Genomic DNA, 23,579 nt, shown 5'->3' with positions numbered 1-23,579 from the left:
CCTCACAGCTTAACATCATGTCTGCCGAGAAGACCTCTGACAAAACACTTGCGTAAATGGTATCCATGTCACTGAGACTAATCTTTCGTGGCTGCAGACTAAAGCTATGGTAAACCGCTAAATGGGCCAAGTGATAGTAGCTTGTGGCAGATGTATTGGTATGGGTGTACATGTTGGCTGATACGTAACTACATCACAGGTTTGATGTCATTTAATAGCAGTCATCATGGTGTAAATGACAGAGCACTGACAAGTTGATGTTTCAACTGTTTGATATGTGTGTTGGTCTCAAAGATCTAAGAGATCAAGATTATTAATGTTTTGTATTCATGTTAGAAAAACGCCACTTTGCAACCCACCTCCACCCCAGCTCCTCCTTTCCATGCTGTGTCTGACTTATCAATGTCATTTCTGTTTGTCATTGATGCTGCTTTGTTCTGTTCCTGGGGGTATTTGCTGCTGCTCTCCCTGCCTTAAGCTTTCTATGTAGGCGCATGGAAGGGCAGTGAGGTTTGCTCTCTCTGCCTCAGGCTTTTGTTGTTTGCACGTGGAAGGGCATAGAGGTGTGCTCTCTCTGCCTTAAGGCTCTCATGTAGGCGCATGGAAGGGCAGAGGGTGTGCTCTCTTCACCTTAGGCTTTCCACATAGACGCGTGGAAGTGGTTTTCTGCGTAAGCCTAGGAAAGACAGACAGGCCCCAGAATGGAGCCATACCTCCAAATATGATATTGCAAATGTGGTCCTGACTGAAATGTAGATAATAATGAAAAATGTCCATCACAAGTTATCTACGCCCAAAGTATGGATGTCACGAAAACCAATACTTCAGTACCAGATTCTGAAAACAATTCTTCTGGACCTGACAGGGCAGCATATACGCTCAGAATTCTTCTAGTCTGCCTTTTAAAAGCCAAAAGAATAAGAAGAAAGCCGTCACATCTTACATGTGTAAGAGCTAAAGAACAGCTACGATGGAACTGGACTTTGTTGACTTCCACAAATGCTTTTTAATGTCGAAGTAACGTTAACTTCCCTTTTCATGACTCCCCCTTGTGTCTCCACCTACTTAACCTCTTTCTCCCTCTCTGCCTGTCTACCTCTTTCTCTCTCTCTCTCATGCCGTCTCTTAAGCGCCACGGCAGCCTTCTCCGAGGGATTGGTTGCCAGGAGACAGGATTCGCTCCCCATTGTATGCCGACAAAGGTGGAGGGGGTGGGCGGTGGGGTTACAATCAGCAGGACCGGAGAGAATTGGAGGCCTAGGGGACTGGCACTCCACAATCAGGGGTGTGTTGTAGAGGAGGACAGGCAGGGAGGAATGGATGGAGAGGTGGGGTGGGGTGAGTGAGTGAATGGCAGTGGGGGGGATTGGGTGGAGCACGCTGACACCCTAAATTCCTCTTGTTCATTCCCAGTCTCCCAGTAACCACGCTGGGATGTGCTGTGTCAGACAGTGTGGTGGAGACTGGAGGGAAAGAGACACTCGCAGAGACACAGGCAGCCATGAATAGTTATTAAGACAGACTTTTTAATTAGCCAGCGTGCCCTCCCCCACCGCTTGGCTCCCCTACTACGAGGACACACACACACACAGTAGGACACGTTATTACTCCAGCAGCAGACACTGGACTCAAGGAAGTTGTGTGTGTCTGGTGTACATGCCCGACTGCATTTAACAAGTCGATTTTTCATAGTTTTCCTTAGACTGTAATGATGGTCTCTCTTATCAGCCGATTATATTACCTTGCAAGAAGAAGGCCAGTTTACTTTAGCTCTAGTGCCATTACTCTAAATAAAGACTGACGGCCACCCTATATGACAGTAATTATATTGAGCGCTCTCTCACCGTGGCAAAGACTTTGAGCTCAGTAAAGATCATTTCTGCTGTGAGTCACATGCTTCAGGGTTCACACACACACACACACACACACACACACACACACACACACACACACACACACACACAGTAGGTACAGTGTGTGCGTTGATAGCTCATGGTTACTGATTAACACTGTGAGCTACATGGTTACAGAGTTATTTGTGTTATTCCACTGTGAGAAGCTGGTGGTAGGGGATGATATTTCCAGCCAGGGATGTTGAAATCCCCCTCAATCAATCATCTAAATTGCTATATTCAGTTTACTGTCATGAGGGCTATTATTTTTTAATTAGTCATCATAATATGCGATCTTGACCTGACTATCAGTTTCTCAGCCATCTTTTTACTAGGGATGTTCGTGATGAATAATTTCCCTGACAATTAAAGGTTCAGCATGTATCATTTAGGGTGATATATACTGGTAGAAATGGAATATAATAAGTTTCTTTTCTTTAGTTTATAATCACCTGAAAATTGTTGTGTTGTGTTGAGCTGTTTATATCTACATAGGGAGCAGGTTCTCATTTATGGAAATCACCATGTTGCACCTCCATGTTTCTACAGTATCCCAGAATGGACGAACCAAACAGTGGCTTCAGACAGGGCCATTCGTGTTTTCAAGTTGGCCAGAAAAACACTGATTTATAATGTGAAACTGCTTTTTTTAGTGTTTTCATGGAGTTAAATGACTGGGTCTGTTTGTGTAGGAGAGGAAGAGACCCAATAAAAACCTCTTACACGTCTGGATCTTAAGTTACCAGAGGAAAAAAGTGAGCACGCGTTAGCAGGTGCTGGGCTAAGGGCCGGTCTCCAACATGCCAAACAGTGTGGGAGAAACACTGATTTGCAAACTGCTTTATTTAGTGCGTATACTGGTTTTAATCACCTGGGGTCTCATTTATGAAACAATGCATAGTATCCATACTACAAATGTTCGTATGAACGAAAGCCAAAAATGGTGTGCGCCAAAAAATATTCAACAGTTTCTACAGTCAGGGTTCCACCTCATCATCTGCGTCACCAATGTACCCTTTACAAAATGTTAGTAAGCATGGGTCAAAGTTTCTCCCATCAAGTCTGGTTTTATACATCACAACTTTTGCGTGGGAAGCGGCATACGTCTCTTTCAGGCCTCGTTTTGTGCGTATGAGACCCCTGTCAGTTTGTTTTGGAAGAGAAGAGACCTCTGCGGATAATTCGGCACCTGGTAAAAACCTCCTTAACAATGATCACTAAAGGAATTCTTACCAGAAGATGTTTCAGCTGGTTGCATTGTGTGTTCCTCCTCCTAGTCTGAAAGTTAAATCAATCAAATCTGATTAACAACACCCACACAGTCCTCATCATGCAGATGAGCTAGGTTTCAATGTTTTAATAATTAATACCTAAGGGTGTCCTGAAAACTTTAACTTTGATGGTGGCACGCAAAGTAATAAATAGAGAAATAGTAGAGAAATACTGAAGATTGAAACCTAGTTTTCAAGAGGCTTTCAATTAAAATTGCTGGAGGAATTTGTGTGGATCAGCTCATACAAGTTTACACTTTCAAGTCTTTGTTATTTGTTTGGTGTTTATTCCCGATGTGTTGTTCAGATGGCAGCCACTGATTTGACGGGGTTTACCTGTTCATGTAATCTTATCTAATTTCCCTTCTTCCTGCCTTGATTATAGGCCCTGTTTTATTGTCTTTTTATTAAGATTATTGTTTTTTTACTGAGCTTGTTTGCCCATTACTGTGATTTATATTTCATGGAAAAGATGCCATCTGGGTGCTTTCATGTGAAGTGTAAAAACATGGCACCTTTAATTTTCTCACAAATGCCTTTATTGCTAAGGATGTTTGTTATATATAATGTAAGGGCTGGGATATGTATTTATTGATGTTGCTAGATGGTTTTGTTACTAACTTGTGACAAATCTTACTTATTGTTTCTAACATTGAATATTCATGACTATATAAGCAACAAGTTCACTAAAATAACATGCATAGTTTTTATTTAAGAAACCTTTTCACACTCTAAAGAACTGGAAATATAAGAATACAGTCAGTGAGAAATCATTGTGAAAAGTTCAAAAGCACAAATATAAAAATCTCTCTTTAGAAGTTCAATAACCAAACTGATCAAACTTAAGCAGAAAATGTGTGCTTATGTTAGACCAGGATTTTCTTGGCATTGAACATCCACCTGCTTTGCTATAATTGTGTATTTACTGTGACTTTAAATAAACTATCCTAATTATCTCATTTGCATGTACCTCAGTTCCTCTGCACAGCGTTTTACGTGCAGTAGATGGATTAAACAGATTTATTGGTTCCTGTCTGCTGACTGAATGTGGAATTAACCTTAGATTACACTCATGGCGTGTATGTTTCTCTGCCATGACACTGCTGTCACCTGAGCCTCCACACAAGCAGGTTTATAAGCAAACAAATCTGTTTGCCAGTGGAAGGGATGAAATCCTGAATTGGCACTTTTTCCCGTTTGTGCAGTGCTGAATTGAAAAGGCCTCTGGCTGAACTGTAATTTAAACAAATGCTGCTGAAGGCCTCGGTGGTCTGTCATTGATTTAACAGGTCCATCAGACAGTGTCCCTTATTGCCCGTCTCTGATAAACTGTTCCAGCTGAATACTTTCTTTTTCCTCACAGAATGCAATTTTCTGCCCTTTCTAAGCAACTTTGAAAAATGCCCCGGATCCTTTAAGTGCTTGATGAATTGACACAGCTTTCCGTCATGCAGATGCCAAGCTTTGTATCCGTTCTGACAGTGACAGACACGTATCTCAGTTCTCTCTATATTGCTCCCTGTTTCTCTTGCTTCTGCTGAAGGCGATGGATCACTCCCATCAAGGGCGTCTGTCAAAATCTGTGGGCTGAAACGACCAGCTGCAGCACCGACGGATAGGGAATAAAACTATGCTTGTGCTTTGCAACCGTATCAAGTGCTTACAGGCTGTGGGCTTCAACAATAGTGGGTGTGACTGAGACTGTCACTCTCTATATGTGTGTGAGCCTCTGCGGTGTATTTTCATTCAGTTGTCTGCCGCAGCCCACAGGGAAGTGAGTTCTGAGGCTGACACAGAACTGATGGACATGAGATGCGGCAGGAACCTCAACCTGTAGGTCACACCCTCCCTACCCTGAGGGCCAGGATCTAGAAAGTTCCCTCACACAAACAGTTTCTAACATCCTTTTTGTCTCATATCACAGTCACTACAACTTGATATTAGGGGTGTCAACAGTTAACCATTTATTGGTTAACCAACAAGGACATTTTTATTGCTTCTCTTGAGTTAAGTACTGGTACTTGCACTGTGCTGTACCCCATTAAGAACAAAGCTTAATGCTACACTGATTAGCTAGCCTTGGCCGCTCTGCACTTTGCCCTGAGTCATGGTGGCAGGAAGGCTTTTCTGCGGAAACACTGTGCCCACCCTCCGGTCTCCTCCCAGGTCTGAGTCACGTGGCTTAATTTTACAAAACCCCTTTAGCACTGCTAACTATGTTATCACTGTCAGCTCTGTTAGCACCGTTAGCTACGTCAGCATGGCTGGTGGTGCCTATACATGTTAATTAACAATGCTAAAGCGGTTTTGCAGCACAAAATGAAGGGTGGCCACCATGTTTCTGCAGCAGCGCCATCCCACCACCAAGAGTTGGGATGACGTTATTAACAGTGAGTGGTGCTGCAAGCTAGCTTCCATGCGACCCAGACGGGCCTCTAGGAAAGCAGCTCAGCCTTGTTTGCAGTTTTTTGTAGTCCATAATCCATGACATCATCACAATGTAAAGTCTATGAGCCGAGTGGGAACTTGAAGGCAGAGCCAGCAGGAGAAGCACCACTGCACATATTCAGTAGGCTGCATAACGTGGAAGTAAACCCAGAAGTGTAAAACTTTTTTTGGCGTATGTGCCAGGTGAGCAATTCCATAGGACTGAAAAGGCGCCATCTTAGGATCTGGCATCTATTGACCTGGGTGGTGCACAGTGCGGAACAGCTAAGGAAAGCAAACCAGTCGAAACCGGAGAGTGGGCAGTGGGCACGATGCTTCTGCATGTTAATGTGGCTCGCCGGCTGTCTGTCAGGAAAGCTAACAGACAACAAAATAAAAAATCGAGACATTTACATCACAAAATATTAAAATGTCACCACCTCTTAATGGATAGCACTTCGAAAAGAAGCACTAAAGCTCACTGAGTCAATGAAGCACTAGTCATTTTTTTTTTCTTTAAAAATTAACCAGTTAGCTAACGGTTTAAGGGTGTTGTGCTTTCAAAACCAAAAATTAACCAAAACTGTCTTGCTTTCATGAATATACTTTCACCTTCAACTTGCTCATCCTGTTTGTAGATTTGATTGAGAGCTGTCAGGCTGGGTAGAAAACGGTATGTAGTCAGAGGGTGATTACAGCCTCAGTACAATTATCTGCAAACAATACAACATGCATAATGCACCTTTAGATCCTTTGTGGTCGTGCAGATGCGTGTACTCTTGTTTGTTTGTCTTTTATGGGAACCTTGTAATCAAAATAGAAACCTTTCCAGGAAGAGAAGAGAGGTTAACAGAGTGTTAACAGTCAGCAGGTTTGGCTCCTGTTTCACCAATTATCTGCGAGTCGTCTTCATCTGCCAGCGAGTGTAAAAGCAGTGAAATGAGATGCAGATGTAGCAAAGAAAAATGCTACGGTTCTTGTGTTCTGAGATGGGAGTGAACGTTCTCTCCTTATTATCAGCAGAAAATTTCAGTTACACATGTTTGGTGTCATTTGCAGGACGTGATAAGTATTTGTCACACTGTTACACATTTGCAGCGCTTTTTAACAGCAACATATTGTGGTGATTTTTTTTTTTTTTTTTTTTTTAAGCTGTTCTCCCCCCCGCTTGCTAACTGGAAGGTGGCAGGCTGTCAGGAGGATTTTAATGTGTCGAGGCAGCATGTGACAACTCCATTCTCTATGGACTGTGTTCTTGCCGCGGCTTAAATCTCTTATTGAATGGAGAATCTTAACCCAGTTGATGTCACCAGGAAATTATGTTTATTCGTTCTAAGAATAAATGCTTAGGAGTCTGCTCCAGTTTGGTGATGGGCTGCAGTTCCTTTTTTTATTATTATCACCATTCCTTCAGCTAAGCTGTGTTCTGCTCTATTAGTGTCTTTTTTTCTCCACTGTGTGATTTGCAATATGCATATTTTAAGAGTTACTTCTCAGATGAGATGTAACCATATTTATTTCATGAGTGACACGTTCCCTGAATAAAAACATTTGACTGCCGGCTGAAAATGTTTCCGTAAAGCAAACAGTTTCATCAGCTCAGTTCTATAAGATGCAAGCAACAGAATTTTCCTCTAGCGGAAAGAAAACGTGAATTTAAAATCTGTAGTTATTTTTCACACTGTTAAAAATAAACATCCCCAAAAAAGAAGTGAAAACATTTGGCTGTGTGTGCTGGTGGTGTGTCGGTCTCACAGAGCTTTCACTCATTTGGTCTTATGATGAACACATTTTAATGAATAAGGAATATGCTTAAAAAACGTAAAGTAAAGGCCATTTTTGCCGCCAAAGCTAGAGAGGGAAATGAGATCAAATTGCATGAAAAGAACTTGAGATGTAGATGAAAAATTGATGCCTGATGAGATCTTTCTGGAAATGTTGCGTGTAAAAAATCACGATGGGCTAATTAACAGAAGTTATAGCGTGCATCATTATGTCACTGAGCGGTTTTAATATTCATATTCAAAATGTCACCTCATATTGTCCTGAGCTGTGGCGGTAAATTAGAGAGGAAAAGTTATCTACCCTTGAGCAATCTGTAACACTCCATCACTCCCAAATGAGATGAAAAATGATTTATTAAGAAACGTTTTAGCGCATGCAGACTCAACGATCCTCGCGGTCCAAGGCTGGTACAGATTCAGGGAGTGTGCACTGTCGGAGGTTTTGAGCTTAACCAAGCATGCACCACCTATCAAAGCCTCATTCAGCGATGCTCTCAGCTCCCCAGTTGCCTTGGGTAGATGAGCCACTAGGTCTGAACTCAGGGTGTGTGCAGTTCTTGGAAAGTGATTAAAAAAAAGTGTTGAAGTCAGGTTCCTCAAAAAAGGCCTGAGGTTTAAAGGTGTTAAAAACTCGTCACTTAACTTTGCAAAAGTCTTGAATATGTGCTCTTGCCTGAAGTAGGTACTTACGTGAGTTATAAAATATTTTTATAGCTGATTGCAGGCTGTTGGGAGAAGTTACTTATAAACTAAAAGTGGGATTGTTGCGACAGCAGGTTGTCCTTTTTTATAGAGTTGTAGTCCGCACCATCAGGCCTGCAGCAAACACGCACTGTCACTGCTGCCATACATTAGCTAGGATGCTCATCATCTCATATGCGTTGACTTTAGCAAAAACAGGTGTGGAATCGCATTAAATGTGACATTAAAACACTGCAGAAACCCTGATGTAAATGTAAACTAGTCTAGTTCTTTTTGTGTATGTTGCGGTGCATTCATTTCCTCCCTTTGTGTGTCTCCGTCCAGGTTTGGCCTCTGGTCTTGAGATCACAACCACCGGGCCGACATCCATAGAGAAGGCCAGCGGTCAGAGTGTAAAGCTGGACTGCCAGTTCACTCTGGCCCCTGAAGATTCTGGACCGCTTGATATCGAATGGAGTTTGCTGGCTTCCGACAACCAGAATGAAGACAAAGTGGTACGTGTCGACGTTCCCCACAAACATTCAAAATACAGTTTGGTTTCAAAGATGGCACATGAAAGTAACGTCGGCAGTTATGTGTTCTCTGATCGGCTCTTATATAGCGCGGTTGTCTTATCTATGTTCAGAGAAGTTCAGCTTTGTTCTTGCTTTTTTCCTAGGTAGTTGATGGGATCTTTTCCAAGCTGGTCTTCCGTACATCGCTTCCTCAATAATACCTCAAAAACAGAAATGAATGTTTAACTTATTTCATTTGTGTAAAGCCTTTAAAAGTCCCTCATTCGTCAGTAGTGTGTGTAGTTTTGCAGTTTGCATTGGTACGATGTACAAGAGGTGAAATACATACGGGCTCTATTATAGGTGTGTATTTCCTAGGAAGTATACAGTACACAAGACACATGTAATTTGAGCCACGTGCAGTTCTGCTGAGCATGAACTGTCTGCAGTGTTCTCACATGGTGGGAGCTCTCTTTATCCCAGGCAGTGTCTTTCCTTTCCAGCATGGCCCTCAGCCATGGAGAGAGAGCGCTACACAACTCTACAGGATCTCCACATGCCCTTGGGACTTTCACGGCCACAGAGACAGATTCTTGTTACAGATCGAGGCTACAGAGGTGGTATCCTCTCCTGTGGCTCTCTCCTCTCCCACCTCCCACCTGTCACAAAGCCTTCTCATCCTTCTCCTCCACTCTCTGTTTTCCTCTGTATCCTGTGGCTTTAGTGGGTTTTTTTTTGGCCTGAATGTTAGAAATAGGTCACAGGCTCATCATTTTGCTTCTCTGTCGTTGTCGTCCACTCAGTGTCCCTCTCTGTCCACTGACCCAACCAGTCCTCCTCTCACTCTGTACTCCTGCTTCTGGTTGCTGCTTTTTCAGTGTCTGGACTTGTGCCATTATGGAGACACTAATTATCCCCATCTATTTGTTTTTGACCTACTTTGTTTTCACTCTGAGCCATTAGCTGGAGTAGAGAAGGAAAGGGAGGTGGAGTTAAATGGTCTGTCTTTATTGTTATTCTCAATATATCAATGGTTCATATGATGAAATATTAAAGGAGCAGTTTGCAGGATTGTGCCAGACATTTTCCTCTACTTATAGCTTAACAAATTACATGCAACATTATTATTTTTCCTACTCACCGTTGGTTTAAGACGCTGAATCTCCCGATATAACATTTCAGTTGAATATCAGCCTGCATGCATGTTTTCTCAGCCGATCATTGTTAAAACAGAGCAGCTAATGTTGCTGTAGTGAGAAGTTAGCAGAGTGAGATACCCCTTTAGGCAAGTTGTTTACATACACCATGTGTTTTGTCTGTTGATCCCTTTATTCTCAAAAATCAAAAATACTTCCACTCTGCCGATTTATTCCCAACTACATAATGTTATCCTCATCGTCTTTCTCTTTGCTGCTTGCCAACTGCCTGCCGCTGTTTGACAGTGACACAGACTTTCAAAATAAGAGCATATCCTGAAGCTGACGATATTAATCAATGTTTCACTTTGATTGTCGATCACTGAATCGATATATCAGTCCAGATCAATGGATTATTGCAGATTACAGCTGAAACTTCTTCCACATGCCAAGCGTGAACTCCTAGTAGAGTTTAGATTCTCTGCCCGAGCCCGAAAGGGTCAGGCCGTAATTTCCCGCCACTATCCTCGGGCTTGGACGGCTAGGACCTAGGTGACGGCAGCACTGGTCGCATTGACGGTGACAACGTGTGTCGGCTTTGTCGAGTGCTGGTATGTTGGTATATGACAGCAAAAAGACGAGGACATTAAGAAGGCTTGCCATGGAAAGAAAGATGAGAGTCAGCCTTCAATGTCCATGTCGTATCCTTAAAAAGAATGACAGGTTTAAACCGGGCTCGGGCTCATAATTACAGTTAAAGGGACGGGCCGGGCTCGGACAGAACATGCACAGGCTCGGGTTGGGCTCGGGCTGGATTTTTTGGGCCCGATCTAAGCTCTAACTCCTAGACGTTCAGAAGGTTTTACCAGGTACTGAATTATCTACAGAGATCTCTTCCTCTCTGAAACTAAAAGATCTGGTGTATTTAAACTGGTTTAAACACTGAATAAAGCAGTTTCATGTTATAAATTGGTGTTTCTCTGACACTAGGTGTTTCGTTGATCCATTCTTGGACGAGGACCCGCTCCCTGTGTAGATAGAAACAGCTCATTCTAAGGCATGGAAAACACAAAGAATTTTATTTTCAGGTGATTATAAACTAAAGAAAACATCCTTATTACATCATATTCCATTTCTGCCAATATATCCCCCTAAATCCTCCACTGGACTGTTAATTTCACTGCTTTTTAAATGTCCTTATTTTGTACTGTTTCTCAGTAAAGCTAAAAGGGAGCACAGAATTTAGTGTGGGTGGTTCCCCAGTCGGGCCTCTTCTTCTCCATGTCTGAATGCAGCTGTAGAAATATATCAAATGTTCCCATATTGCATCAGGTTCCACTGTTTATTTTCTTTATTACGTGCCGTTTTTGCTGAGGTCTATCTGCACACCCATTAATGCTGCCAAACCTTTGCAGGAATTTAAACCGTGCAGACATCTCTCTCTTAACGTATTTGTTCTCCTTGACCTATCAGATCTCGCTCACTACACACACACACACACACACACACACACACGCGCTCACATTCATATAGCCTTTAACCAATATGAAGTCATGCTCTGAGTAAATTCTTTGTAATTAGCGGCATATTAGCTCCACGGGGCTGCTTTAATATATGTGACAGTGTTAAATGGGATTAGACCGATCTGCAAGGACCAAAGCTACTAGGTCAGGCAAGGAGACGAGAATGAGGACTAAACTTTATAGCCAGAGGCTCCCAGATGCTCAGAAACCATGGTGAACCTTTGCTCATGTGGCTAGAGCCAATGAATCCAGGCCGCTCTTAAAGGGACAGCCACTATCAGATAAAACTTTTAAGTGCAGGATCAGTCCACAGGATCATATAACTGGACACTTGAAGCCCTAGTTTCGCAAGCGCGGAGATGGGTTGTGTGGAAATAACCCTTCACTTTAAGAGCTTTGTTCATATATTTATGAACCATATATTCCAGTTTCTTTGCATTGATGCAATCAGAGGTAATGCCACAGCGTTATCTATTCAATCCCATGTGTGGTGGATAATGATGGCCTCCTTCATTTGACATATCCCACATATCATCAGGGTCTTTTTGAGGGTGGTGAAGCATAGCTAATGCATGTTGCTTTGTTGGGCTTGAATGAGAAATGCCAGGCATGCCTACAGTAACAGTCATTAGCATTTGGCTCTCATTGCCTGGCTACAGATTAGCTGAAAGGAGGGTACGCCCTGAGCGTTTGCCACCACTGTGAGAACAATGAGGAAAACAATTATGAAAACTGGTTATGAATAGTGTGAATAGGGGAGGAATTTGCTCGGCAAATTCAAAATACATAGCTTTATCCCATATCACACAAATCGTCTCTTTTGTCCTTGAGCGCAGGAGCAGAGCCTTTTGTTTACTGAATTTATTGTGACAGGAATTTGTACATGTTGACAAAGTACCGGAGGATTTGGACGTAAAGCTGTGACTCTCTGGTGAAAATTGCATTGTTTGTTTGTGTATCAGTGATGATCGTGAATGCTAATGCCTATGTTTTGTCACATCCTCTATAGCCTTGATATTAAAGGACACCTGGTCCATTTTCAGGTAGTGATTCAGCTTTAACCTTGTGAGGCAGTTGTGAGCTGTTCCTGTGAAAGCATGCAGCAGCAGCACTTGGAGTCATTGAAGTTAAAAGCCTCTGTGGGAGCGCAAAGACACGATGCAGCGCTCCCCGAGCTCTGCAGGTTGTTTAGAGTACACAGGTATCGCAGCTCCATGCTTTGCCTCTCAAATGATCCGCACCTCTTCCAGCATCACATGACGATGACCTCATCTTTACATGTGTCTGATGAAGCCTGGCCAATAGAGGTCTGTTACCTCTGCAGCATGATCCGTCCACTGAGAGCGGCCAGGCCAGGTGGCAGTTGTATCATTGAATGTCCTACCTGTTATGAAACGCAGCACACAGACAGTGGTGCTCTGCTGTCCTTTCCAGCCCCCGCCAGCTTGTCTAGTCATTTGCCCTTTTCATTTTCATTCCCCGGGCTCTTTATGGGATTTTTTTTTTTCATTGGATCATGATTCTCAAGGTTATTGTGCAGTTCAGATGTTTTCGCTAGAGGTGTGCATGTGTGTAAGCATTCCCATCTGTGTGCCTGTGAAGTGGCTCAAGTGAGAGTTCTTGTCTGGCTGAGCTCGGGGCAATTTAATTTCCTCTCCTCCATGGTCTCATCTCGCATATTGCTGTTATTACTGCTGATGTTCTGATCCCCGGTGAAGTTAGAAGGATATGTTTCCCTCCCGTGAGTGCCAGGTGGAATTCTAACCACATTATCTGTTTACATGGCTAATATGTACAAGATGAACATGGCGACCGTTGTTGAGCACGCCTGCAGTGCAGCTCCAGGAACTCGCTTGCAGTCGTAGCAGAGAGGCAACTTGCTGCAGACACACCACAACATCCCTGACTCCCTTTGTTGTGCTCCTCTCGTGCTTCCTTTAAGTGCTCTGTCTCCTCTGATGGGTTCATTATTCTTCCTCTCCTCCTGCCATGTTTAGTTTTTCCCCTCTCCTCCTCTCTACCCAGGGGTATTGCTGTGCGTACGCCTTGCGTTGATCGTGGCACAGAAAAGCCTGTTGATGACTGTCTCCATGGAAATGTAGAAGAATATGCCAGTGTGTGTGAAAGAGAATGAGAACTCTTTTCATTGTTGTTTGCCTTTCTCTTAGCCTCCTTGTTCTTTTCCTTGTGTTTTTGTTTTCACCCTTCTCCATCAGCGCAGCTACTAGCTAAGAGGCTTCTTGTTGGCTCCACCTGGCCTTTATTTTGAGGCATTTCCACGCTGCGTTCAACCCAGACTGTGTGTGTGTGTGTGTGTGTGTGTGTGTGTGTGTGTGTGAAGGGGGGTCAGACAGAATTGGGGGCTGCTGCTCTTTGTTGACACAGCAGGTGTTGATTTGGCTCCAGAGTGGTAGCTTTGTTTGTTCCACCTTCATTCTTGTTAAGCACAGAAAGGGCAGAGCAGCACAGGCTGCCAGGCTGAAGGGCATTGCAAAGATAAAAGAGAGGGCGCTTTCTCTCTTCCATATATTTTGGTTGGTTCAGTGAGCAAGGCAACAACTGTCATTTCAAGGCCTTTGTTTTATTTGTCTTTTTAGAAGGACGTTTATGCTTTTTTGTAAACAGGTAAGTCAGATGTGAGTGTTTTCCACAGAATTGGAATTGATGTGTTGAGGTAACTGGATCAGCAAACTGTTTTACTCTATTTTTTCGTTTTTGTGTGTCCCTTTGTGGTCATTCTGCGTCCCCTCTCTGAATTCGGAGGTTTTTGTGGGTCTGTGAATGCATCACAGGTGGATCTCTTCATGAGTTTTTCCGTAGCAGCAGTTTGTTGAATTTAAGGACGCATTCACACTGGCGCTGTTTGGTCTATTTTAAAGGAACCCTGGTCTGGAACCCTGGTGTGAACACTCATTCAAACTCTGGTGCGGACCAAATGAGCGAACCCTGGTCCGCTTGAAAACTGGGGGTCTTGGTTCACTTGCAAATGAACTCTGGTGCGGTTCACTTACAGTGGGAAATGCAAAGGGACTATCCAGCGAACCAAAGAGAGGAAGTGACGTAGAGTGCATTGCATTTTGGTGTTTGGTGTTTTTGTGGTGACCAAGCCGACTAAAGGGGATGGATTTCCGGTTTTGGTCCTGGCCAATCGAAGAACTGGGTTTCCTTCTTCCTCATGCTTTTTTTTCTTCCTGGTCGGTGGTCATTCGGGCAGTACCGCCCCCAAATGACCAGCTGTTGTAACTGCGTGATGTTGTCCAGGCAGTTTTGTCTGCTGTAAACAGTACAGTGTGAAAGTGAACCGATCCAAATGAAGGTGTGAAATTCCCCGGCCAATTGAACCGAGTCCCCTGGACTATCCTGGTGTGAATGCACCCTTAGATGTGGGATTGATTCATCAGTACGTTTACATGACATCAGAGAAAATCTATTTATTGTGTTAGTTTGACTAAATGTTTAAATTTTTAAAATACATGTAAACATGTTAGTCCGACTGAAATCGTACCAAATCGGACTAACACACCCAAAAAATTCGACTGGGAGTCGAATTACTCCTGCGCGTATACAGTTAATCGGACCCAAAATGGCCGAGGTGCTCTGTGCCTGCCCCACAGTGTCCGCCCCGGGCTTTAACCTGGAAGTCAAAAGTATTAAATATGTAACAGAAGAGGAAGCCAGTAACAAAATGGCAAAATCTACATTCAGAGCTGCGCATTTTTGGACGGACGAGATGCACAGAGCTGTAAAATTGTCAACTATGGTACCAGTTTGCCACTAGCTAACCGCAGTTAACGTGTTTATTGATTGTTTGGTCTGTCACGTAATAGGTCAACCGGTAAAAGGTCCAACACTATCAAGCTGAAAGGGGGCATATCGAAATCTGTCCTAGCAGACTCAGACATACTTCAGTCAATGGGTCGAAATAATATTGTAACGTGGCTTGGGTATTATGATAATATCATATTGTGGATCCTCTTGTGATTCCCACCCCTAATCAATATGTGGCAGCCAATGCTGATATCATGGCGGGCCGCCACAAATACATGAACGAGTGGGAAATTGTGGATACAGTACATCACTTTAAGTAGGTTTCAGCTCTTAACTCAGGCTGTCTCTCCTGCTCTCCTTCTCCACACCCAGGTGATCATGTACTCAGGCGACAGGCCCTACGAAGACTACTACGCTCAGATGAAGGGCCGAGTCCACTTCAACTCAGCTGACCCCAAGAACGGCGACGCCTCCATCAACCTGACGGGGCTGAAGTCAACAGACTCGGGCACCTACCAGTGTAAGGTGAAGAAGGCTCCCGGCATCCGCAGTAGGAAAATGCTGCTGATCGTCATGGGTGAGTGGAACAAACCACTGAACACGCTCTGGTGTTCGGGCTCTTTTTCTCCCTCACAGGCTAAATTCTCTCTGTACACGCAGGAAATGCACCACATCACGCGGCCTTTGCCCTCCTTGGCTGTTTTGATGTAATCCTTTCTAAAATCGAGTGCGTGACCTTCCTGGAGGCTGCAGAGCATTGCCCCCTTTGTGATACAATTCTGTATTCGCCCTAGATGCTCTGTGATTATGTCTAAAATGATAATCCTGATTTTGTTTTTTTCACTAAATATTGGGGTCATAATTTATAATTTATATCCATATTTCTATTCAGTAATAGTCTTGATGAACACATTTTATTGCTTTTTTACCTAATCACAGCTATGATTTTAAATAGACTGAATGTTTTAATGTTGTTGGTATGCAAATATTTTTCAACACGAGCTATACTCCCACAATATTAACCGTGAAAACTCTACAGGGTGTCTGCAGGCCCATAAAGAATCTTCAAATGTTTCAAATTCAATATTTATAAATGGAATAAGTAAAATCCTTGAACGCTTCAGAAAAGTAAGGCAACAAAAAGAAAGTAAACGATAGGGCAAATACAGGCTACTGAGGCCTCAGACAGAAACATACCAGGGAACAAGCACAAGACAATTTAGGGTGGGACAAAGGCCATTTTGAAAAGATGGGTCTTCAGTTGTTTTTTAAGTTACTAAAGAGGCCACAGATCGTAAACCTAATGGACGTGAGTTCATGTGTTGGAGCCACTTCTTCAAAGGCATGAGCACCTTTTGTTTTGAGTCTGGAGCAGGGGAGAGCCAGTAGATCCTTGTCAGTAGAATTGCGGGACCGACTGATGATACATGGATGGAGGAGGTCACAGATATATTCAGGTGCCTGACAGTGGAGGGCTCGATTCAGAGAAGATTTGTTTGGACAAGTAAAAAGAGAATTACAGTAGTCCAATCGGAAGGACACAAAAGCATGGATAATCATCTCTAGCTCAGGTTGAGACACCACGGACCTGAGCTTTGCGATATTTCTTAGCTGAATAACACAACTCAAACAACTGCTGTACAAAAGAAATGAAAGGAATAAAATGCCATGTTTGATCAGAGTGTGATTTAACATGTAGGCTCATGATGCCTCACTGATAGTGATACATTTTGATGTTAACTTATTTAATTTAAACACCTTTTAAGTTGTTTGTTTTTTCAAAATGAGTCAAGCTGCTCTGAGTGAGAGTCCACATTTCTGATGTTACAAATCTTAAAACTTACCCTGTCTTTTTACTTACTACTTTTACTTATGTGTTGGCAAAGTGTAGATTAACTGAATTCAACTCTAATAACCATATTCCTGCATATATACGTACATATTTACCTTCAGTGAAAAAATGCTTAAGTGAAAAAAATGTGATTTGTCCAAAAATCAGTTTTATTTTAGTCAAAAATTAGCTTATTAATATCTTAAAAACCCTTAAACTTCAGAGTAGGACACACTGCTTCAATAAATTTTTTGAAACATTATTAATTTTAAAGCCTTGACACCTCAAATGTTTCAGGCAAAAGTCATTAAACAAATAATTCTTAATATTATTGATCATTTTAAAAGTGTTTAATGCAATCTTGTCTTTTAAAAACATGGACAAACCTCAGAAATGGAGTCCATGCACTCAGCTGGCTTCCTATTGCGCAGGGTGAGATGGGTGACACATCAGAGTTGTATAAGTCAGATGATTCACTCCCTAGGCAAACATACACTCACACAGCGTGGCCTCGCTGGTCGGTCAACTGACTAAATGATGTCGAAAGTGAATCGCCTTCCGAAACCAGCCTGGTATTTGCATATGGGAAAAACAACCCACATGCACAGCGCTAGTCTTTGTTGTGGGATAAGCTGCATATTGTGCTGTTATCGCAGCCCTGTTATCACTGTAGTTTCTCCTTTCTAAAGATAGGGCAGGCTTCAGAAAATGGCTGCTGTTCTTGTTGACATGATATCATGTGTACAGAAGTGACTGCACTGCACCAACGGGCTCAACCAGACAGACGTGAGGGTTTGGAAAAACAAAACTGGTTCCTCAGTGGTTGTGTTGTGACTCCACTCAGCAGCTCTCTAATAAAAGAGATGAATGGCCACAAATAATCGGACCATTAACTGTGACCACTGCTGACACCACAACCTCTGGCTGAGCCCTTGGGGAGGTTATTTTACATAAAAATTGATCTGATCAGAAGCAACTTGAAAAATGAGCTACTGCTGCTTCATACATACTGTATGATTGTACATTTGTACCAACAGCTTCTTCTCCCCACAGTCCACATTCCTCACCAGAGAGGGAGGATAGCACGCCTGATGATTTATCGTTTGTTGTTCATGCCTAGATGTTTCAAAGAAATGTGAATTGGCCAGCAGTGGAAAACAAGTGCAATTTGAAATTAATTTATCAACAGCCAGGTTCCAATTAGCCCATTAAACCATAAATTCAAAGTTAACATGAGATAAAGCAGCAGACTCTCTGTTGCTGCTGTTACATAGGTGAGACTCAGCACTGAAGCACCGTCTCTGACCCGCTCTCCTCCTGGTTATTTCAGCGTCTCCCTAATTAGCATAAGCTAACACAGCAGCAGTGGCTAACATCTGACAGTAAGCTGTTAAACTGTCCCAACATACTCCCACCAGCACCAGAATAGCTCAAATCTGTCATTAAACCTGTTAATTAGGGCTGAATGATTTGGAAGAATGGGACTACTTTGACTGATACTGCAATTGCAATTCTGTAAAACTTTAATTAGTGGCCTGGGCTATTATTTGCTTATATCACTGAACTCAACAGGCTTATATTTAGGACAGGTTTCTATAGGGGACGGGCCTTTATTTGTCAAAATGTGGAGCCACACCAGGCTAGGAAAAGGGACTGGGCGTTTTTGGGACTAGGCTTTTAATTGAAGTTTTAAGGTAATATGATTATGGTGTGAGTTTTGTAGAGAGTTCTGTAGATTAAGATGCGTAAGCTCTGCAGCAAGACAATATTTATCTAACATAGTATTTTGACACATATATCTCTTTGACAAATATGGTGCCTCCTGCATTATGAAAATTGCAGAAGGCCATCTCTTAAGGCTTCTGATGGATGTGAGAAACACAGAAAAATCAAACCTGTTCTGAACATTTTAATGACGGACGAAAGTTTCAGACTCAGTGTGCAAAGACCTCTACTCTGATTTGGTGTTTTGCCTCACTATATTTGCGTCTTTACAGTGCTGTGTCTCGTGGATTCTGACACCTGGTCGATACCTTTTGTAAAGCCCTGACCTCACCTTGTGGGAGTACACACCCATAAATGTCTCAGACACAGAAAATAAGAAGAAAATAAAACAATACAGGCAGAGGGCAGAGTCTCTGCAGAAAATTACACCGCCACGCACTTCTAGTAGGTTGTAAGTGATGATTTAGAGGGGTTACGGCTGTATAAGTGTAACCGGTGGACTCTAGTCTTACTGTTCTGTAGTATACAATATAGTTTGATTGTTGATTATATCCAGCTGTTGATGAGAGCATCAGCTAAGTGACAAAAATGCAAATCCAACTTTCTTTAAGGTAATAATGCAGATGTCTTCAGCTATAGTGTGTGTGTGTGTGTGTGTGTGTGTGTGTGTGTGTGTGTGTGTGTGTGAGAGAGACAGAGAGAGATAGCCGGAGGCTACAGAAGCTGACAGGCTGCTAGCTATTGACCCCAGGGGCAGGGGTGTTCTTAGCAAAGAAGCATTGACAAGGAGAGAGGAGGACATCTTGCCTGCTCTGCATTTTACCTTCAGGTCGATCTTGTCACAAGGTGGACGGTCCCGAGAACGGGAGAGACGTGCGTGCATGTGTGTGCATAAACATAAACACAGTTTATACTGTGCCGTGTCTCGTCACATGCTGGGCCATATGCAGGTGTGCACCCATGCTGAGTGTACATGTACAGCAGGTAGCACTCCTCGTTGTGTATTCTCCTCTGGTTGCAGCGGGACATTGAAGTTAACACGAGGAGAGTAGCCACCTGCCGTCCAGCACTGCATGTCAGCAACTCACAACTGTTTCTGACTAGACCCCACCTTTCCTCTCACCGGCCAATCACGTAGCTCTGCCTGCCTGATTGTCCAGGCGCTCCTCATCACATTCAGGATCTCACCGCAGAGCTCAGCAGCCAATCTCTTTAATTCCTTCTGCGTGGTTTTAGTGCCCACTAGTCGCTTGTATTTCACTTTATCAGTCAACAATCAGTCGTCACTCCTTGAAGTTGTTCTCGTCCCGACTGCAGCGAACACCACAATCTCACAATCCCTCTCTACTTATCTCGTCCGCAAGATAGCCTTGTGCGGCTCATAAATCTCAACTCATTGTTTCGTTTAACAGAGCCAGGTTAGCTGTGTCGCTCTGCCCTTTATCTCTCCACGCTCCTCCAGCCTCTGTCACCTTCCTCTTTGACCTCATCTTTCAAACAAATAAATCTGCTCATCGGACAGTGGTCCTAATAAGAGGAGCCATGTGTTACAGCCCTTGGTGGCGTCGAGTTGACTTTCACCTTTAAAAGATGCATTCAAAATGTCATAGCTCTTTGACATTTACTGTGTGCCGTATGGATGTGTGTGGAGGTGTAGCGGCAGCAAAGAGCAGGTCAGTGAGTTAGGAGCTGTGCGGCCTTGGCCCCCATCACTCTGCCATCTGTCCATCAGCGCTCGCTTAATTTTTGCTCTCCCCGGCTCTCTGTTTTGCCCCCTCCCTCCTGGCCCCTGTGTGTTTATTAGATTAGTAGGAGCACTCAGTACTGTCAGTCTACTGTTAATCCTTATGGTTATGCCTGCTAAGCTTCCCCCTCCCGCCTGACACCTGGTTCAGATCTGGAGAGCCCCACTCCAGGGTTTTGTTGTTACAGAATCCATTATTACCGCACCATGATGTCAGCTTTCTGTCAGCGAACACGCAGCATGGACTTGGATTGTGGCCTCAGAAACGTTACCTCTCATAGTCCCCTTCTCTTATCCTCTCCCTCCCTTCCTCTTCCCCTCCTCGCCTCGCTGACTGCACGTCTGGGTTTCATTGGAGTCGGCCTGCTTTTAATTTGAAGCTCTGTTTGTTTTCGAATCCCCCATCTCATCTCCTGCCAGCAGCACTCTCTCTGACTGACCGGGGAGTGTTTGCACACATTCGGCTTTAAGACAGAAAGCTTCGCCTCTATCCTTAACCCTGAACGCTGCGTGTCCACGTGTGTTTGTGTGTCCCAAGGCAAGCGGCTCCCTTCCTCCTTGTGATTATCCTGAGTGACAGCTCCTGTAATGACAGCAGCTGTATCAATTACTCTGATTACTGCTCTCATTAAACTGATGACTGCTGCTTGAGCAAGAGAGGAGGTGAATTTTAGGAAATCACAATACACAGACAGAAGTTGGCACGATATGAAAGACTGAAGAATTACAGGGCTGTAGGCAGGGGGACTTTGTTGTGTCGAGCTAATGTGGCCACCTGGCTGTGGCTGTTATTTTTCACCTTTCTAAATCACTCTCCTTTGTTTCCTTCTCTCTCCACAGTGAAACCATCCAAGCCCAGGTGCTACGTTGAAGGCCCCACACAGGAAGGCAAAGACATTGTGCTGAGGTGCTTATCCAGCGAGGGTACCAACCCCCTGCAGTACAGCTGGGAGAAGACCAGTGACAGCAAGGTGCTGCCCAGCACTGCTGTGATGGGTAAGGGACCCTCTCACCAGCACACCCAAACAAAACAGAGATCAGTTTCCAGGTCCCACACACACCTCCACTTTCTGTTTAACACTGTTCTTTTCCTTCACTACAGATCCAGTGGCAGGCACCATTAACGTGAGGAACGCATCTGCCAGTACATCTGGAACCTACCGCTGCACCGTCAGCAACCGTGTGGGCACTGAGGACTGTATACTGTATCTAAAAGTGACGCCTCGTGAGTACCTGTCTAACTTCCTCTTGTTGCACTGACCTGTAGTAAACGTGGTGCTAAAAGTGTCATCTGATGGTCAGCCGGCTAATGTATCTGACACACACAAAAACAGGTCCATCGGAATCGTTCAGTTACAGTTTGCAGTAGGTGTGGGTGAAATATCGATATTAGGGATGTTCCTGGCGACTTATTTCCCTGTCAACTAAAATATACATTTTAACAACGAGATAAAATTGAGAACAAGTCCAAGTCTACAGTCTGCAGCCGTGCAAGCAGCTCTGTGAAGCTGCACAACGGTACTTTGACCTAAATGCTCAGCTTGAAACGTCAGCGGGTTTTAGCAGGTGTAATGTTTACTGTGTTAAGTCTCTTAGCTGAGCATGCTGGTATTTACTCCCTGAAAACACAGATTACAGCTGAGGCTGGTGACATAGTCATTACTTGCAGGTATTTGATTATGGACCAAAATATCAAGAGTCTCGATTTATCCCACTGGCAGTCAAAAACCTAAAGATATTCAGTTTAGTATCATTTTCAGAAAAGGAAAACCAGCAAGTTTTAGAAGCTGGAAATGTAAATGTTTTGCAATTTTTCTTGCTGTTGCTGATGAATAATGTGTCCAGTAGTTAACTGACAAATTGTTGTAGCCCTGGTTGAGATATTAGTCTTGTTGTTGGCCGCATATGTGCAGCCTTAGTACCTGTACCTTAGCTCAGGCTATGTACACATTTTTTTATCTTCTACTATCAAGAGTGAGCATCTGGGACCTGTTTGGTTATTATTATGTTAATATTTTTCATGTACGTGCACTGATGGTACATTTATCAGTGCCAGCACACGAGCAACCAAAGCCCAGCTGTATACAATATTTCCTCGCCAACAAATAGAAGATAAAGGCGACTGCAGCAAAAATCTGCCAGTTTATCGCAGCTAAACAGAGAAAACGAACAGATTTCAGCAAGCAGAGTGGCAGAGTTATAACATGGTCGTCCTCTGAGTGCTACAGCCACTGAAATAAAAGTCCTGCAGAAGATTCCACTGCATCTAAAAAGATGGATTACATTTGATTCACAAGTGCTGTGGACACGGTTTGAGGATCCAGGCAGTGTCGGCTGTTTGAGTAGCAGAAGCTGTGGTATCACACACTATGACAGCCTGTCAAACTAACAAACAAACAAGTGCTGCAGCGTGGGGCAGCTGTAGCTGAGTGCTGGAGCATGATGTTGCTATCATACAAGAACATGGAAGAACATGTGCCAGAGGTACCTACTCTTGCCCGGACACTCTTCTTTGACCCAGCGTCTGTTTCAGACTCATCCTTAAGAGTTGGATATACTTCATAATGGGCTATGGCTCTTTTTATATTATATCTGGTCTCTGCGTACACATGTGCAGTCAGCAGATGATAAAATCACCTAGTACCCTGTGGCTATGCAGACGCTGAAAGTTTAATTTGCGTTTTAGTGGTAGAGGGATCTCTGACTGATTCTAGTAAGTGCACTTTAGAAATGTTAAACTCTTTTCAAAGTGATGAGCTGAAAAAAAGGTCCTTTAGTTATCTTTAAGTCTTTGCTACCCACATGACATTTACCAAACCCTCCAACCCTTCTCTTCCTTGTGTGGTCCAGCCCCCAACACTCCAGGCATCATTGCAGGAGCCATAATCGCTGTGCTCCTGATCCTCATCATCATTGCCATCATCCTGTACTGCTGCTGCCGCGCCCGTCACAGGAAGAAGTACGAGAAGGAAATCTGCAACGAGATCAGGTATGCTCAACTAAAACATCGATGACTCTCGCTCACAGGACCTGTTGACGCTTGATAGTAACATGCATCACAAGGGGACAGCTCTAGATAGGACCAGATCGTTGTTTTGGTGATCCCATGTTAGCGCTTTATAACTTGCCCTCTGTACGACAAGTTGGAGGAAGTGTTGTGTGACTGTCCGTCATTTTTGACAGCAATATCAGCAACAGCTGTACTGACACAACTGCTAACATGACGTAGCAGGCAGCTCGCAAGGACGTTATAACTGTGTGTGGGGCGCTATTCAGCCTCTA

The 23,579-nt window shown here is 43.5% G+C and overlaps 1 protein-coding gene across 1 annotated transcript in view; it reads left to right on the top strand.

Annotated features, from left to right (window-relative positions):
• cxadr (CXADR Ig-like cell adhesion molecule) overlaps nucleotides 1-23,579 on the top strand; it is a 54,553-nt gene that overhangs the window by 25,470 nt on the left and 5,504 nt on the right. The window contains exons 2-6 of the mRNA XM_049592789.1: nucleotides 8,401-8,570; nucleotides 15,370-15,574; nucleotides 21,138-21,293; nucleotides 21,400-21,522; nucleotides 23,148-23,286. Of these exons, the coding sequence (XP_049448746.1) occupies nucleotides 8,401-8,570; nucleotides 15,370-15,574; nucleotides 21,138-21,293; nucleotides 21,400-21,522; nucleotides 23,148-23,286 (793 nt within the window). The remainder of the gene's footprint in view (nucleotides 1-8,400; nucleotides 8,571-15,369; nucleotides 15,575-21,137; nucleotides 21,294-21,399; nucleotides 21,523-23,147; nucleotides 23,287-23,579) is intronic.

The sequence above is a fragment of the Epinephelus fuscoguttatus genome, linkage group LG12 (assembly GCF_011397635.1).
Source record: "Epinephelus fuscoguttatus linkage group LG12, E.fuscoguttatus.final_Chr_v1".
In the NCBI taxonomy this organism is placed as follows: Eukaryota; Metazoa; Chordata; class Actinopteri; order Perciformes; family Serranidae; genus Epinephelus; species Epinephelus fuscoguttatus.
This window is presented reverse-complemented; position numbering and strand designations above follow the sequence as displayed.